We start from the raw sequence: 16,116 nt of genomic DNA on the forward strand, positions 1-16,116 counted from the left end.
CGTTCTTGAATGGTGGGGACTGAGGCACTTTTTCAGTGGTGGGCAGGTGTTCTGTGAGTGGCTGAGGCTGTGGACCCTCTCCCACTCCCACTTCCCACCCCCCAGACCCTGGGGGTGAGTTACCTGTCATCAGCTATTCTGCTGAGGAGGGGCTCCAGCCAGCCTGAGTGGCACTCGCAGTGGGAGTCCATGAAGACCAACACATCCCCAGTGGCCCTGGTGGCCCCCAGCATCCGGGCCCGGATGGCCCCCAGTCTCTTGTTGCTCCTGAGCAGCTTCACCCCCTCCAGCTTGGCCACGTATTCACTGAGTGCAGACTTGAGTTGTCCTGGAATTGACAAGGTTGTGGTCAATGGGGTCACAGGTGCCACAGGCAGCCATCAGAGGGTCATTGTCAGCAGTTCTTTCCTGGGAGCTGGGGTGAGCGCAAGGGTCCTGACAATCAGATCATTGCTAAGATGTAAGTTGCTTCCTTAGTCTGGGCTGGGTCAGGAGTCTGTCCAGTGCAAACCAGGAGACATGGTGTCAGAAAACCAGACGAGAAGGACTTGCTAACCTTCTCCAAATGCCATAGCGAGGTTGCAGAAGGCACTGTTGGTGCCCAGCTCAGGGGCCTGGAATCCCTTTGACCGGGTTGGTCTGCATGTCCCCAGCTGTTGTGGGGCTGCCACTAACTACGGCTGCACCCTTCCCCGGAGCCGTGCCCTGCTAGTGCCAGGGAGTCACACAAAGCTCTGCTCCTGGAGCCAGGCCCCTAGTCCGTGACTGACCATTGCAGGGGCACAAAAGCCCTTGTCTCCAGGCAGGACGGATTCTGGGATGCAGCTCACACTGCAGCGCTCCACAGGGGTCAGGCTTCATCAACCACAGTTTGGTTCAGCTCCTTCCTCGGCTCCTCCTGCTTCTCCCGTCCCACACAAGGTTTTCCCGAGAGTGTAGTCCCCCCAGATTCAGTTACACACAAGTCCCTACCTCAGGCTCTGCTTTTAGGGAACCAGCCTAAGACAGTGATCAAGGAAAAAAAAGAAGGGGTTCATTCAGTGTGGCCTCAGGTAGGGGCATTGCTGGTGCTGGCCAAAGGGGTTTCATCTCAGGGGTGGGGTGAGTGGGCAATGCAGTGGGTCCCAGGGAAAGTGGAAGGTGAAAAGCTGAGATTCTATAGGGAATAAAGGATGAGAGAGGTTTGCTAGGTGTTGTGCAGAAGATAAGAAAAACTGTGTGCATGCACGCATCAAGATGAGTAAGCCAGTGTGGCTGGAGGGAAATAACGGGTTCACAGAGAGGCAGTGTCTTCCAGGGAGTCTGGGAAATGGAGGCTCTCAGCCCACTTGACTAAGAATTCTGCAAGGCAGGGATTTCTCCAACCGCCAGCACAGCACTGGCCCACAGTAGGCACTCCGTGTGTGTGTGTGTTAAGCAGAACCGAGGCAAAGAGCAACGATTGCCCTAGTTCTGCAGCCCAGAGGCGATCCTGACTGGGATTCACACGGGCTGGCTGCTGTGGGAGCTGGTCTCCACGGAGGCAGGGAGGGCTCAGGCTGCCACGCAGAAGCCCCATCAGACTCCCTGGGGGGCTGCCTTCCAAGTGGCACATAGCTTCCCAGGGAGATTTTTTTGCAGGGGAAACTGTCCTGAGCTGTTGACATAAGGATTCCCAGTCACTTGGCTGTTGTATTTCTCAGTGGTAAAATTTTGTGCTGATTTATTACTTTACAATTATTTTTCTGGCCATCTTGATAGCCCCAAGTCCATTCCCTAGAGAAGGACCCCTATCCGCAATGCCGTTAAAACTTCTGAACTTGGATGTATGCAAACCAGCCCTCGGTGACTCCACTGTATCGACCATTGCTAGTTGTCTAATCCAAGATTTTTTCTCCTCTTCCAGCTTACTTACAGAAACCTCATTTTGTTAGAGCAGCTAAAAGCACTCACCTGCCAGGATGCTCTTGCTGCTGAGTAATAGCAGCAACTCTGGTAGAAATATACTGGGTGAGAGGATTGTGGAAAAACTATTGTATCACTGATTATTTTTTTGTAAAAGGAAAAACAAGGCTCGCCTCTGCCTATCTGCCTGTCACCCTTTTCCTGCCTGGAATAGGAATGTGAATGTGGAGCAGCCTCCTTGTGATTATGAGGCCAAAGGCCGCATGGCTAAGGGGAAAGCGGAGGGAGCCGAGGACCTTGGGGGCGGCCCGCTTCCCTGAGGGGGGCGCTCTACCACCCCAGCAGGAGGGAAGGCTCCTGAGTGGCACTGACATCACACAGCTCATCAGCTATCAGGGGAGGGGCCACAGGGGTGCTCTTGAGAAGACTCTGCCCCAGCTGAGGGGTTAGACAGTCTCTGGGGACCTTCACCAGCCCTGAACCTGCTCACAGGTCCTGCCTAACATGCAGCTATGTTAGTAAACTCACATACTACCAAGTAGTCTGACCCACTACCACAGCCAGGCAGGGTGAGTCCCTGACATGATGACCTTGGGAAGAGCTAAAGAGGCACCTGGCCACTCTGTCCGCCCTCTGTCATTCCTTAGGAAAGTGCTCTGCAGACCACAGAAAGTCACGCTTCCTTCAGATCAAGCTTCCTGATCTCCACAAGGCCCAAAATACAGCCCTGAGGCCCCATCTCAGGACTAGAGTACCAGTTCTCAAAATGCGGTCCACGGACCAGCAACAGCAGGGCCTGGGAGTGCGCTGGAATTGCAAGTCCTGGGGCCCAATCCCAGATCCAGACACTCTGGGGGTGGGCCTAGCAATCCATGTTTTATCAAGCCTACACTCAAGTTTGAGAACCATTGCCCTAGAAGTCAGGCAGGGAGTTCCTCTGCCTCGTGTCATGTCCTATTAGCTACCTGGTCATGCTGAGCACTGGGCCCAGGAGTGAGTCTCCTGTCAGTGGAAACCTTTAAGCAGACTCTACAAGCCTGGGCCTGACTCTGCCACAGTTGGCACGACTCACAGGTCAGTTCCCTGCTCTGGGCCTCAGTGTCCTCATCTGGAAGTGAGTGGACTGGGCGAATCAAGGACGACCCAATGACTAATCCAGGTCAAGTGCTTGACATGCTGGGAGGCAGGAGGCAGTGCACAGTCCACATGTGGCCACCCCGTTGTAATCTTGAGTGTCTTGGGAGAAGCTTGTTGGACTGTGAGGAAGCTGAAGCTGGGTCTGGGGAGTCCCGGGGAGATCAGGCAGGACCCCCCTTGTGAGGACCTTGCAGAGACACTTGCCTCGCGTGGCTGCTTTGCCTTCTCTTTCCTCTTCCCCTGTGTCTCCTCCCTAACGCGTCACCTGCACCTGTTCGGAGGTCTGCTTCTGGGACCCTTGCCTCTACAGGCTCCAAACCCTAGTCTCTGCAGGGAGCCCCCCCTCAGTCCAAGCCCCTGGAGGGAGCCCGAGGAAGCCCATAGCTACCTGGCCGGCTGAGGTCATCCACCAGGATGATCTCCTTCAGGAAGGCCCTGGGCACTGTGTCAAGGATGCTGTGCACTGTTCTCAGGAGGGTGGACCAGGCCTCGTCATGGAAACAGAGGATGATGCTGGCAGTGGGCAAACTGCCCTGGGGCTGCTGCTGGACACACCTGCAGGGAAGAGAACCAGGTAGCCTGAGGGGAAAAGGCTGCAGCAGGAGCTCCACAGCCTCTAACTACCCCCACAGGAGGAGTATTTGCATTTGAATAGGGGCTGGCTCAAGGACCTCAAAGTTCCAACACCTAAAGGCATGCAGACTGACAGCTAAACCGACGCTGGTCCTGCTTGAGGAAAAGGCCACCTGAAAGGTGCCACCAGCCCAGGCTGCTCAGGGCTGGGCGTTCCTCAGCCGGTAAGTCCTAACCAAGGTGGAAACTCAGCGTGCAGGAAACCTGTGTGTGACTCTCGGGGCAAAATCCTAAGTTGGCAGGGACTGATAGAGTAAGTGCTTTAAGGAACAGTAAAGCAGAAACCTAGCTAAAAACTAACACATGAACTTTTCATAAACTAGCTGTGTCAGTTATTTTAGTGTTTATGTATTTATACACTGTTCATTTCTGTAAAGGATTTGAAATCACTCACAAGAAATATGTACCAAACAATAGTAGTAAAATAGAAATAAGGATAAAAGTTATGGAAAGTAGGGAAATATAGGTAAGAGCAAAAAGTCAATATTTGGAGGAAGAACATAAATATATAGGCCTTAAGGGCCTTGGTATTTCTAGAAAAAAAAGTAAATTTGAGCTTTCTGGCAGCCAAAGTAAAATGGGAGGTTGAATCTGTGATGTCACTAAAAATTAGTGACAATTTATAGGGAAAGAGACATTCTTTCTAGTTCTTTTTAAAATAAATGATTTATAACTTTTTATTTTGAAATAGTTTGACTCACAAGAAGTTGCAAAAATAGTACAGATGGTTCCTGTGTTATCACCACCCAGCTTTGCCCTGAGACAATGTCCTTCCTGTAGAACCATCCACAATGAACAAAAACCAGGCATTTGACATTGTTCAATACTGCTAACTCCAATACTCACCTTACTTGGATTACATCAGTTTTTACCCTTAGCACCAATTTTTAAAAGAAATTCCTATGGACTTTAGAAAGAAGTCCCTAAATGGATGGCAGTGTCCTTAGAAACATGACAAATAAGATAATGACCTTTATATGAACTTTTATAGTCTGCTTTCAGGGCTGTTGGAATAAACACATCCAAAGTGGAACCAGTTCCTCACAAGGTTTTAGGAAGATAACGGAAAGCCCCCAGCCCTTGCTGCTGCCTGTGCTGAGGTCTTTTAGCCCCTGTGTCCTTCCCTGTCCTTGCCCCACCCCCATGCCCTGGTTGGACATTGGATCCAATCTATTTGACTTCCAGAACTTCCCCTCTGCCCTCAGAATTTCACCAGGCCTGCTCGCAAGCAGGTTCACAATTCCCTTTGGGTCCTCTCCATTTCCTCTGTGGTCATGAGTACAGGCAGCCCCAGAGCTCCTAGGCCTGGGGCCTCTAATTCCTATGAAAAGAAATCTTGCCTCAGTGAATTCAGTGGGTACAAAAATAACCAAAAATATTACTTGGACAATTGCCTGGAGGCTGGCTGCTTTTCAGGTCAGATAGAAGAGGTGTTTACGGACAGAGGGGCCCATATATGGTATTCCCAGTTTTACAAAGACCGAAGTCTGTCACCTTGTAGAGGGCAAGGCCGGGCTGGGGGTGGTGTACAGGGAGGGACCGGGCAAAGTCTGTTCAAATCCCTCCCTGTGCCCCAGTGTTTCTGTGGCCCAGCAAACATTGCTCACCAAACATTTCCTCCTCCATCTTCCTGTGAATAGCTTCCCTTTCCTTTTACCATCCCAGCCTCTCTACCTGCTTCTCCTTAGTTCAGGATGACATATAGACCTCATTTTCCCGACTGCCTTTGGAATCTATGTCTGTGGATTCCCAATCCTGCATAACTAAAGTTTTTTTTTTCTGTTGTTAATCTGTCTCATGTCAAATTGATTCTTAGACCTGCTAGAAGGACCTTAAAGGGTAGACAAAATTTCTTTCTCCCCAACATATCTCAGGGCAGAACATGGCCATGCGTTCCCAAGGGACTGGCCCCTTTCTCTACCCCAATCCACAAAATATGAAGACAGGAAACAACACAAGTGTGTTGTGTGTACATATGTGTGTGAGTGTGTGTTCCCGCAGAACAGTGGTCAAAGAGCTTAGACTCTGGAATCAGACATATTTAAATTTAAATTTTCCCTCTGCTGCCTCCTAAGTTTCCTTGATAATATAGTAAGTATTTATAGGCCTTAGTTTCTTTATCTGAAAAATAAAGATAATAACATTTCCCCCTTGGGCTTGTGTGTGAATCTGAGAATAATTGTAGGCACTTCATAGACAGTAGCTGTTTTATAGCCATATTGGAAAAAGACAGGCTATAATTAGCATGTGTGTACTATATTTACGATCATCCTTGTAAAATAGAGCTATCTTTAAACACTCTACATTTTAGCATGAGAGGATTTCTGAACTACCTTCAGAAGTTTGATTTTCCTCATCTGCACAATTGAAATGCCAATAGCACCTGCTACAAAGCTTTTATAAGGAACAAGAATGTAGCACAGTGCCTGGCACATCACAGCAACTCCATCAACACAAGAGATTCGCCTTGAGACCCTAGCTCCTTAAGACCACGCTCCCTGCACGTCCCTCAAACTCAGGAGGCGGGAGAGCTTCGTGCTCTGCCCCGTGGCTGGTGGCCCGGGCCGCCGGCTTCCTCTCTGTGGCCCCACGGAGCATTCCCTGCCGAGCGGCGGAGCGCGGGCTGGTGTGATGGTTCGGGCCGCAGACACTGGGGCTCCGCCACCACCTCCTGGCTGTGCCAACGGCCCTCAAGTGGCTTGGCTTCCTGGCACCTCGGCGTCCTCAGGAGGGTGACAACAGCACCCGCTCCGCGGCGTGCCGTGAAGGTGAGGGGGCCTCCCTGAAGCCCTAGAACAGGGCCGATACAGAGGAAGCGCTGTGGCGCGTTCGCAGCTGCGGTTCTGCCATGTACCGTCACTGCGAGACGGATCGCCAGACTCCCAGCCTAGAAAGGCTGTGTTCTTGACTCCTGCGGCCTCCTCATGAGGTGAGGGAGAGGGCGAGGGAAGACCGTGGGGACAAGGGTTCCGAGAGAACTTCATCAAGACTCCTCTCCTGTCCCTCAGATGTCTTACTCCACCATTTTCTAGGTCTTACGGGTAGATAGAATGGTGCTCTCTTTTCAGTGGGAGAGAAGATGCAAAGACGTGATCGGGCAGGGAGTGTGATCTGGATAAACTTTATGTGCTGCTGGGATTTGAAAGGCCAATTGGGCTTCTGAAAGCTCTCACCAGGCACAGACCTGCCCACACTCGGAGGTGGGTGTCCTGGCAGCAGCTCGGAAGGGGCCCTTCTCCTGCGCACAGAAAGAAGCACACACAGCCTTCAGGACACAGACAGATTTGGGGAACCTCTCCAGGCAACTGCAGAACTGCCACCAGATGAGAGCTGAAAACATCTGGAAACAACTGGTATTTCAGGGGAGGATAAGCGTGGGTTCTGAGTGAATCCTGCAGTTTGTGAGAAGGGCCAGCATCCAAAGCATTGCTCTGCAAGGCAGTGATAAGTATTATAGAGGCTTGACAAGGCCTTGTGCCTCAGGGCCTGTTAGATGCTTTTCAGAGAACCAGGGATTCATTATTTAGTTTCTGGTGGGTAGAGTGACTGAGATGAGGGGCCTGTGGTCAGTGTGGGCTGTGAGTACCCCAGTACCTGTGAGAGCCAGGTGTACCAAATGCATGCATGGGCTTGGGGGGGGTCTGCGGGCATCATTCTAGGGGTGGGCTTTATCAGCCTGGGGGCTGCCCTGAGCCTTGTGAGAATGGACAATTGTGAGGAGCTTCCTTTACACCCCTGGAGACAGGCGGTAGCCCAGCCTGCAGGACGGTGTGACATGCGGTCCTCAAGAGCAGCTAATCTGCAGCTCGTCCACTTGCTCAGAAACTATCAGCGTGGGCATCTTAGGAGTCTGTGTGTCATGTGGATAGAGGTCAAGTTTGAATCCTGGATCTGTCCTTATGTCTCTTACATTAGTGACATAAACTCTGATAACCATCTTTCCTTTCAACAATTCCCAGATTCACAGGTCCAGTTATATCTTTTGTAAACAATTCTTGTTTTTTGCTATCCCTTTGATTGCATAAAGTCCTTTTTGAGCATGCAATTTATTTAACCTCAATTTTCTTTTCTGTAAAATGGGGCTATTGAAAGGATCAAATGAATTAATACACAGAAAGTACTTAGCCCAATGCCTTACTCACAGTAAGAGTTCAATACATTCCATCATTATTATTTCTTGCAAGCCTCCCATGTTGGGGCATACCTGTCTAGGCCTCAGTTTCTTCAGCTTTAGAATAAGACTCTCAAGGAGAATTATTTGGAGGCCTATGTGAAGATCAGAGAAGCAGAGTTGTGTTGTGTGCTTTGTCCACAGCAAGCCTTCAGCAATGGAAGCTGCTACTATTATTCAAGTTAGTGCTGTGTGCCGGAGCCTCTGGTGTGGTTTTCCACCACTGTGGAAGACTGATCAGGTGTTCTGGGAATAATGATCCCTGATATTTTTAGGATTTTCCCACGTTCTATCTCATTTATTCCTCATCCCCACCACAGGGGCTGTGGCATTGCCCAACTCCGGCAGGTGCCATGCTCATAGAACACCATGTGACAGCGCCTCCTAGAGTTGTGCTGTGTGGCAGTCTGTCTACCACTCAGGGTCACAGGCGAAGAGGACCACATGAGCAACTGGAGCTCCTACAGATGCCCTGCTGGACCCAACCTCCATGGGACCCGCGCCTAGCAGGGCTGGGAGTGTGTAAGGTTTGGGAGCAACTGAAGGAACATCAAGAAAAGGTCCGGATCATGGGGCCCAGATCAACCGTGTTAGGGGTTCCTAGGGAACTGATGTCACCCCAAGGACACTGGGTTCCTCAAGAAGGAGAAGGCCCAGGGTGGGCGGCGGGGAGCAAGGAGAGGGAGGGAGATGGGCTGAAGACCTGCCATTCACTTCACAATGCGCCTACTCTTCCTGTGCACCTCCCACCCAAACTTACGGAGCCAGGGGAGAAGGAACAGTGGGGGGCAGACTGGAACCAGGGAGAGAGCTTGAGCAGTGACTCAGAGAAGTCCCTGGAGCCTTCAAAGAAAATTCTCTACGGTCCAGCCAACAAGGATTTCTTAAAAGAGGCTTAAAGCTGCGATGGAGTATGGGGAGGGACTCGATAATAAGGGTGGATGTAGTAACCACATTGTTTTTCTTATGAAACCTTCATAAGAGTGTATATTAGCGATACCTTAATTTAAAAAATTAAAACAAGAGGCTTAAAGTTCATCAAGGTCAACTCTTCCCTAGCGCGCCCCGTTTGGGTATAAGACCTCAAACTCAAACACCTTCAGAGGTTAACGGGCAGCCAGGGGCAGTGACCCAGGCCATGGGGCTGCCAAGAGCTAGAGACTACAATGTCAGGAGAAAATTCAGCCCACAGTTGCCAGATCTTCCTGGTTTTCAGAAAAAGCCATAAGCCTGAATTGTTTATGTGAAATCTCTTGAATTTTAAATATTGGTCACCATTCCAGTGTTTTAAAAAACTGTGTTCAGACCACGTTTGTGACAGGATACAACCCATAGGCCACCACTGTGTGACATTCAAGTTACCAATAACTCAAGGGATTCCTGCTCCTTCATCCACAGGTGACGTCTTGCCCACTGTGCTTCTTTGCCCCTCTAAGACTCCTCCTGCAAGTGGAGCAGGCACTCTGCTTACAGCCCAGCCAGGATACTGGTCTGGAGGCAAGAGGGTGAGGCCCAGTGTCAGGGGAAGTGCATTGGAGGAAGACCCTAGGTAGGTTGGGCTCGTTCCTCTGACCCCTGTGAGTGAAGGGAGGTGGAGATCCTGCACAAGTCTGTTAGCTCTCTCCTCTGGGCTCCAGCTCCCACATCTGAAAAATTGGGATTCACTCTGCATACTCTAAAGACTCTTTCAGCTTTGAGTCTATGATCTGTTCTCACCTTAGGAGCATGGGAGAATTAGGGTAGATGTGCCATTTGATTAATATTCATTATAGCCAGCATTTATGAATGTTCCTATTAACCTGGTGCTGTGTTAAATAGTCAACATGCATTATTACATCTAGTCTTCCCAATTACCCTTTGAACAGGTGTTTTCATGTGTGCAGAAATGGTCACAGTAATTCCATCCACCCTCCTATAATGTTCCTTTGCCACTTTTCTCATCAAGAGGTAGAATCTCCACCCCCTGAATCTGGCTCGTCTTTGACTTCCTTTGACCAACAGCAGGTACAGGAAGTACACTCTGGAACTCTCAAGATCAGGCCACAAGAGGCCTCGCAGCTTCCACTTGCTGCTGTAAAATGCCAAGCAAGGAAGCCCATCTGGCCCAACAGTGCATGAGAGGCCACTCGGGGAAGAGCTGAGGTGCCCCAGGAGGGATCAGCACCGGCTGCTGGATAGGAGGGTGCAGCCATCCGGGGTCACTCAGTCCCAGCCAGCCTCCAAGTGATAGAATGAATAGTTATTGTTTTAAACTACTAGATATTTTAAAAATAATTTTTTTAGCTATAATTCGTATATCATAAAATCTACCTTATAAAAGTGTACAATTCAGTGGTTTCTATATATTCACAAAGTTGTGCACCCATGACCACTATCTAATTTCAGGACATTGTCATCTGCCCAAAAAGAAACCCACTACCCATTACAGTTACTCTCTACATTATGTCGTTACAGTTACCCCCATCGACCATCCCAGCCCCAGACAAGCACTAATCTACTTTTTTCTCTATAGATTTTCCTACTCTGGGCACTTCTTATAAATGAAATCACAGTAGGTGGCCTCTTGTGACTGGCTTTCCTCACTTAACACCATGTTTTCAAGATGCATCATGTTTTAGCATGTATCAGTACTTCATTTCTTTTTACTCCCGAGCAATACTCCATTATTTTAATGCATCACATTTTATTGATCCATTCATAGTTGACAAACACTTGAGTGTTTCCATTGTTGGCCATTATGAGTAATACCACTATGAACGTTGATGTATAAGTTTTCATAGGAGTATATTTCCAACTCTCTTGGGTGTATACGAGGACGGGCATTGTTGAGTCTCACGGTAACTCTATGTTTAACATTTTGAGGAACTTCCTGACTGTTTTCCAAAGCAACTGCTCCATTTTACAATCCCACCAGCAGGGCGTGAGGGTCCAGTTTCTCCACATCCTTGTTGGCACTTGTTATTGTCTGTCTTTTTTATTTTAGCCATTCTAGTGGCAGCAAAATGGTATTTCACTGTGATTTTGATTTGCATTTCCCTGACTAATGATTTGAGCATCTTCTCCACATCATTTTTGGTCATTTCTATGTATTCTTTAGAGAAATTTCTATTCAAATCCTTAACCTATTTTTGAATTGGGTGTCTTTTTATTGTTGGATTGCCAAGGGTTCTTTATATATTCTGATACAAATCCCATATCAGGTGATTTGCAAATATTTCCTCCCATTCTTGGATTGTCTTTTCACTTTCTTGAAACACAAAACTTCTAAATGTTCATTATTTTATCAATAATGTTCAATTTATCAAGTTTTTTAAGCCACTAAATTTTGAGGAGTGAGTATCCAGCACTAAATAATGAATATAAATTCCCTTTTTAGAGATGAGGAAAGTAGGGTCCAGAGAGCTTAAGTGACTTGCTTAAAGTTACACACCAAATAGCTGATGGTCAGTCTAAACCCAGGGCTCTTAACTACTATATATATTGCCATTTTGGACTAAAGGGCTAACAGAATGTTCTGGATTCAGATTCATAAGGCTTTGGTTCCAGTGTCCAGATCACAGTGACAGTGACGGAGGGTTATTTGAAGAACACACAGACATCATTTCCTCCCTGTTCCCGACCACATACACTGATTCACTAAGGTCCTCAGAAAGCAACTTACTTAGATCCCACTGTTTTGACTGCCTTAGAAATTTGCTATGTGGAGATATGCTTGGCATCATGCCCTCAGCTTTCACCAGAGGACAGCATAAGAATCAATTTTATGAGACCTGCTTTGCATTGCAGAGGGAACCTCTTGGGGGGCATTGTCTCCTCTATCACTTACTATCCCATTTACACAGCTTTGGAGGGATATTTCTGTCAGGTATAAGTGCCAGGAAAAGCTTTTCCTCTTCCAAGGACCTGTATTTCCTCCTCATGAACAGTAATGACCAGGATATCCATCGTATATTTCCTTTTTCAGTTTGGCTGCCTGGAAGCTCAGAGTAAGGAGATGGGATATTAGTCATTGAGAGGGTTTGATAAATTGTCTAGCTTCATTCTAATTTTCTCTTTAATCTTTCTCTTTCTCTTTAATCCATCATTCTATCCAGTCATTAAACAGATATTTACTGACAGTCTACTATGCGTAAGGAATGAAAGATGACTAAATTTATAAGATTCTTGAAGCAGAATCTGTGGACCCCACACCCATGTCCCCTTGGGCCATACTGTTATAATCCTGGACCACCTGACTTCCCGTTGTCCCAGGGCTTTCTCTTGCCGGAGGTGCTCTCCCAAGCAGCAGCTGGCCTGAAGAGCTGACGCATTAACCTCCCACACACCCCTGTGAGCTGCCCTGAGCCAGTGAGTATATTAATATCCAGTAGCCTTGAGCCTGAGGGTGGGGGCATCCCCCCAATTCCCTGGCAGGGTTGAGCTCCAACTGCCCACGGAGATACCTGCCTTGAATACACACTTTTCACTGGCCGCCTTCTATTCCCCACCCTTGCCAAAGCTCCCTGGCTTCACCTGCAAAATAAACCCTGGGCTCAGGTTCTGCTTTGGGGAACCCAAACTCAGATAGTCTTTAGTGTCATGGAGTTTGTATCCTATTAAGAAGATAACCAAATAATTACTTAACCAGTGTAGCAAGTGCTCCCAAGAGACTGTCAGGGAGTAGGGTTGGGAGATGAAGGCTGAGACCTGAAGGGCAGGTAGGACACAGTTGAGAGAAGGTGGGTGGGTGGGTGGGGAACAGTGTTCCTGGAGGTGGGAAGGGGCTCGGTGTGTACCAAGAACTGAAGGAAAGAGATATAAACTGGGGAAAGTATATTTCCCCTTATCTTGGCTAAACATTATATTAATAGCAATTTTCTATTTTCTGATGCATCTTCAAATCCTTTGAGGGGCTAAGGCAGGCACGTAAACAAGTGAGGAGAAGGTCAGTGGTCCACAAGGGGCTCTGGGCAGTCACCTCACCTCTGTGCCTCAGAGTCCTGCTGCCCCTTGGGGTGCCCGTTCTCCCTGCGCTGTCTGGGCCATGCTCTGCTGAGGCATCAATGAGGCAGGGCGTACAAACTTGGGACATTGGAAAGCAGTGCCAGCTGTGACCAGGAACGTGTGTGTGTGTGTGTGTGCAGAGGATCCATAAGAAGACACGCTTTATTGTGAAATAATGCAGATGCTTTCTTTGTCCTTCAACCATGCGCCTGGTGCACATTTCACTATCTCCGTTTGTATACATCACACAATGCCCAAAAGTCCACCCAACATCATTGTCCATCTTCTGAGTGGCAGCAGGGGGAAGGAGGGGCCAAGGGCTTTGGAGCCAGGTCAACTCAGCTTTGAATCTGGCTCTGCTTTGACATCCCCTAATTAGCCAACATGCAGACGCTGGCACCTTGCTCCAGCCCAGGGGTGCTGCCGGATCAGAAGGGACCATCCTGGCTTAAAGAGCTACTCGGTAAATGCCAGCTTCTATCTTCACATGCCCCCAAGGCCAGAGGCGCCGGGTCTGTTTGTACACATGCCTGCCCTCCCTTCACACAGCTCTGGGGTTCCCTATGAACTCGGAAAACACATTTGGATGACGATTGCAGAGAATGAGGCCCAGTACTGCACCGGACGGGCAGGCTGTGGCCCCATCTCTCCTGACTCTCCCCTGGCCCAGCCAGAGGGGAAGGCGTTCTGTCAGGTTTCCTGTCTGTTTGGGGGTGACTGACCTCCACTCCTCCCAAACCAGTGGCGTCCCCACTCTGCATGGCCTTCCGCATTTCAGCCCTGGGGGCACCAACGTACTGCCCGGCTGCTCAGCTGCATCCGCTGTGGACCCCAAGCTCCTTGTCCTTGGAACTCAGTCTTGCTCACCTTCTTGCCTTTAATAGTTGCTAAACAATCTGTTTAATGAATGAAAGTAGACATGGTTCTTGCTCTAAGAATGTACAGGCAGGACGTCTGCATAAACAGGACAGTAACACCTTAAGGCCAATTCCCTACATTCTGTGAAGATCCCAGTGTCCAGCCCATCTGGCCTGTAACTGGTGAGGTTCACCCTGGGAGCATGGACTACCAGGTCAGGCCTAGGGACAGAGGGCTGGGACACAGCCTGGGGGTGCTCCATCAGAGGGATGGGCAAAGAGCTTCCAAGTAAGAGAGAAGGATGGGAAGGACTGCAGCCTGCAGGCGAGGCTACTGCTGTCAGCTTCTTTCCCCACCATGGAGACAAGTCACATAAGGCACATGCAGGCCCCTTCTCTTTGTGGTGACCCTCTGAAGTCTCACAGCCACCTTCTGAGGGACTCTGGGCATCCTTAGCTCCCTAACCCTGGACTAAAGATGGGTCCTGCCTGGGTGTCACTGGTCTGAGCACTGGAGGGCTATGATGCCCCTAACATGGATGGCCGGCTCTACCTCGTGACCGCATGTGATCTTGCAGGTCCTCTACCCCATGGAGTTTGATATTCAGACAGACAGAGGGGGTCAGCAGTTGGTGGCAGTGCATAGAATGGACAGTGAGCCAATGGGAGCAGCAGAAGCCAAGAGGTAGCCCGATGCGTCTCAGCGGTCAGCGTGCACCCAGGTACCCGGGTGTCTCCCCGGAGTGCAGACTTGGAGCACGGAGGCCTGGGAAGGGCCTGAGACTCTGCACCTCTGCTGAGCGAGCTCCCAGATGCTGTACCTGCCTGGTCCCTGCACCAGAGCTGGAGTGGAGCACAGGGTCTTGTTGGCAAGGCAGTCACAGAGAAGCTGCTGCAAGGGCAGTGTGAGCAGGAGTCGGGGACGGCCTCGGCGGGCGTGGGGTGAGGGCCCAGGCCCAGAAGTGCTGTGGCTGCCTCTCCCTCTTGTCCTCTGCCACCTCCCCTGCACAGAGCCCTCTCCTACTGCCTGAGTAGGCCTGCAGCCACCCCATCACCTACAATAACATGAGTGTCTCTGTTCCTTTCACCTAAAAGGGTCACATCAGTAGCTCTCAGCCTGGCCGCACATTAGAGTCACGTAGGAAAGAGTCCTGGTGAGGGTATGTGATAGTGTGGCCTGAGTGCCTTCTGGGCATGGTGATCTGTGACTCCCCAGTGATGCTAATGTGCAGGCTGCTGCTGTGAGCCACTGGCCTCATCAGTGTCTCTCAATCTTTAATGTGAATATAAATCCCTAGGGACTTGTTAAAGAGAGAATGTCATCCAGTAAGTCCGAGTGGGGCCTGAGATTCTGCATTTCTGAGGCTACATGTCTAAGGACTACACTTTGATTGGCACTGGGGTAAATAATAAGTTTTCCCTAGTATTAAAAATGGTAACGTGCCTCTTGACCCCCTCTAATCTAACTCCCATGGCCAGCCGGAAGCACACAGCAGGGCCCTACTGCCCTGGCCACCATGAGCACTTTTGATTTCAAAGGGTTATGCTCAGCCCTGTCTACACCACAACCTCACCGGAGTGGAGAGCAGGGAGGGCGAGGCACTGCTCCCAGCAGTGGCTGCACTGGACTTGAGGGCTGAAAGCTCAGCTCTTGTGAGTTCCCTTCATGACCTGGCCAGCCAGGCCCCAGAACCAGTACTCCTACTGAGCACCCTGGGCTGCTAGCCCTCTCCTCTGGGGAAGGGGGTCTGCTGTGTTCCAGCCCTGTGCCCTGGCCAGCCTACTCCTTCCTGTTCCTGCTCTGGTCTCAGGACCCTGCCCAGGGGTGCACCTGCCCCCTCAGACTGTCAGCTGCCTCCTCTCTCTCTTGAAGTACAGGTGTCAGAGTCAACAAAGGCCATGGGACTCATCCCAGGGCACCTCACTGCCTGGTGGGGATGCCCTGGCCACGGATTCTCCTCGACAGCGAAGCTGCCTCTGTGGCACCTGGGGCAGGAGGGAGGGGCGGGGAGAGGATGCCCCTTCCTACCTCTTGCACCGGCTGTGAAGTGCTGCTGCCTGCCAGAGCTTTGAAGCTCTGGTTCTCAGCCCTGGCTGTGCAGCAGGACCACCTAGAGATGTCCAGGCAGCACCCCAGACCAATCAAATAAGAATCCCTGGAAGTGGGACTGGATACAAGTAGGTTTTAAGACTCTCCAGAGATTTCCAATGTGCTGCCAAGTTTGTGATGATTTAGCAGCCTGCAGGGACAAAAAACAACACTTCAATCACAGAAAGGAAACTGATGTGACATCCAGGGCTATCTGACCAGCCTTTCTCCGTCTAGGCTCACTCCTAGGCCCCAATCTCAAGAACACGATAAGAGCAACTTCTGTTTGGACTTGCGTAATGGGGGAAAAATCATCACCCCTTTACCTCTTTTTTGATCTGCGACCCCATGCCAAGTGCTAT

At 49.9% G+C, this 16,116-nt stretch overlaps 1 protein-coding gene across 1 annotated transcript in view; it reads right to left on the reverse strand.

Annotated features, from left to right (window-relative positions):
• Positions 1–16,116, reverse strand: part of GALNT15 (polypeptide N-acetylgalactosaminyltransferase 15) — a 59,222-nt gene that overhangs the window by 35,919 nt on the left and 7,187 nt on the right. Inside the window, exons 2-3 of the mRNA XM_036901021.2 lie at positions 3,410–3,576; positions 124–328 (exon numbers count right to left, since the gene is read on the reverse strand). Of these exons, the coding sequence (XP_036756916.2) occupies positions 124–328; positions 3,410–3,576 (372 nt within the window). The remainder of the gene's footprint in view (positions 1–123; positions 329–3,409; positions 3,577–16,116) is intronic.

The sequence above is a fragment of the Manis pentadactyla genome, chromosome 14, assembly GCF_030020395.1.
Source record: "Manis pentadactyla isolate mManPen7 chromosome 14, mManPen7.hap1, whole genome shotgun sequence".
Taxonomy (NCBI): Eukaryota; Metazoa; Chordata; class Mammalia; order Pholidota; family Manidae; genus Manis; species Manis pentadactyla.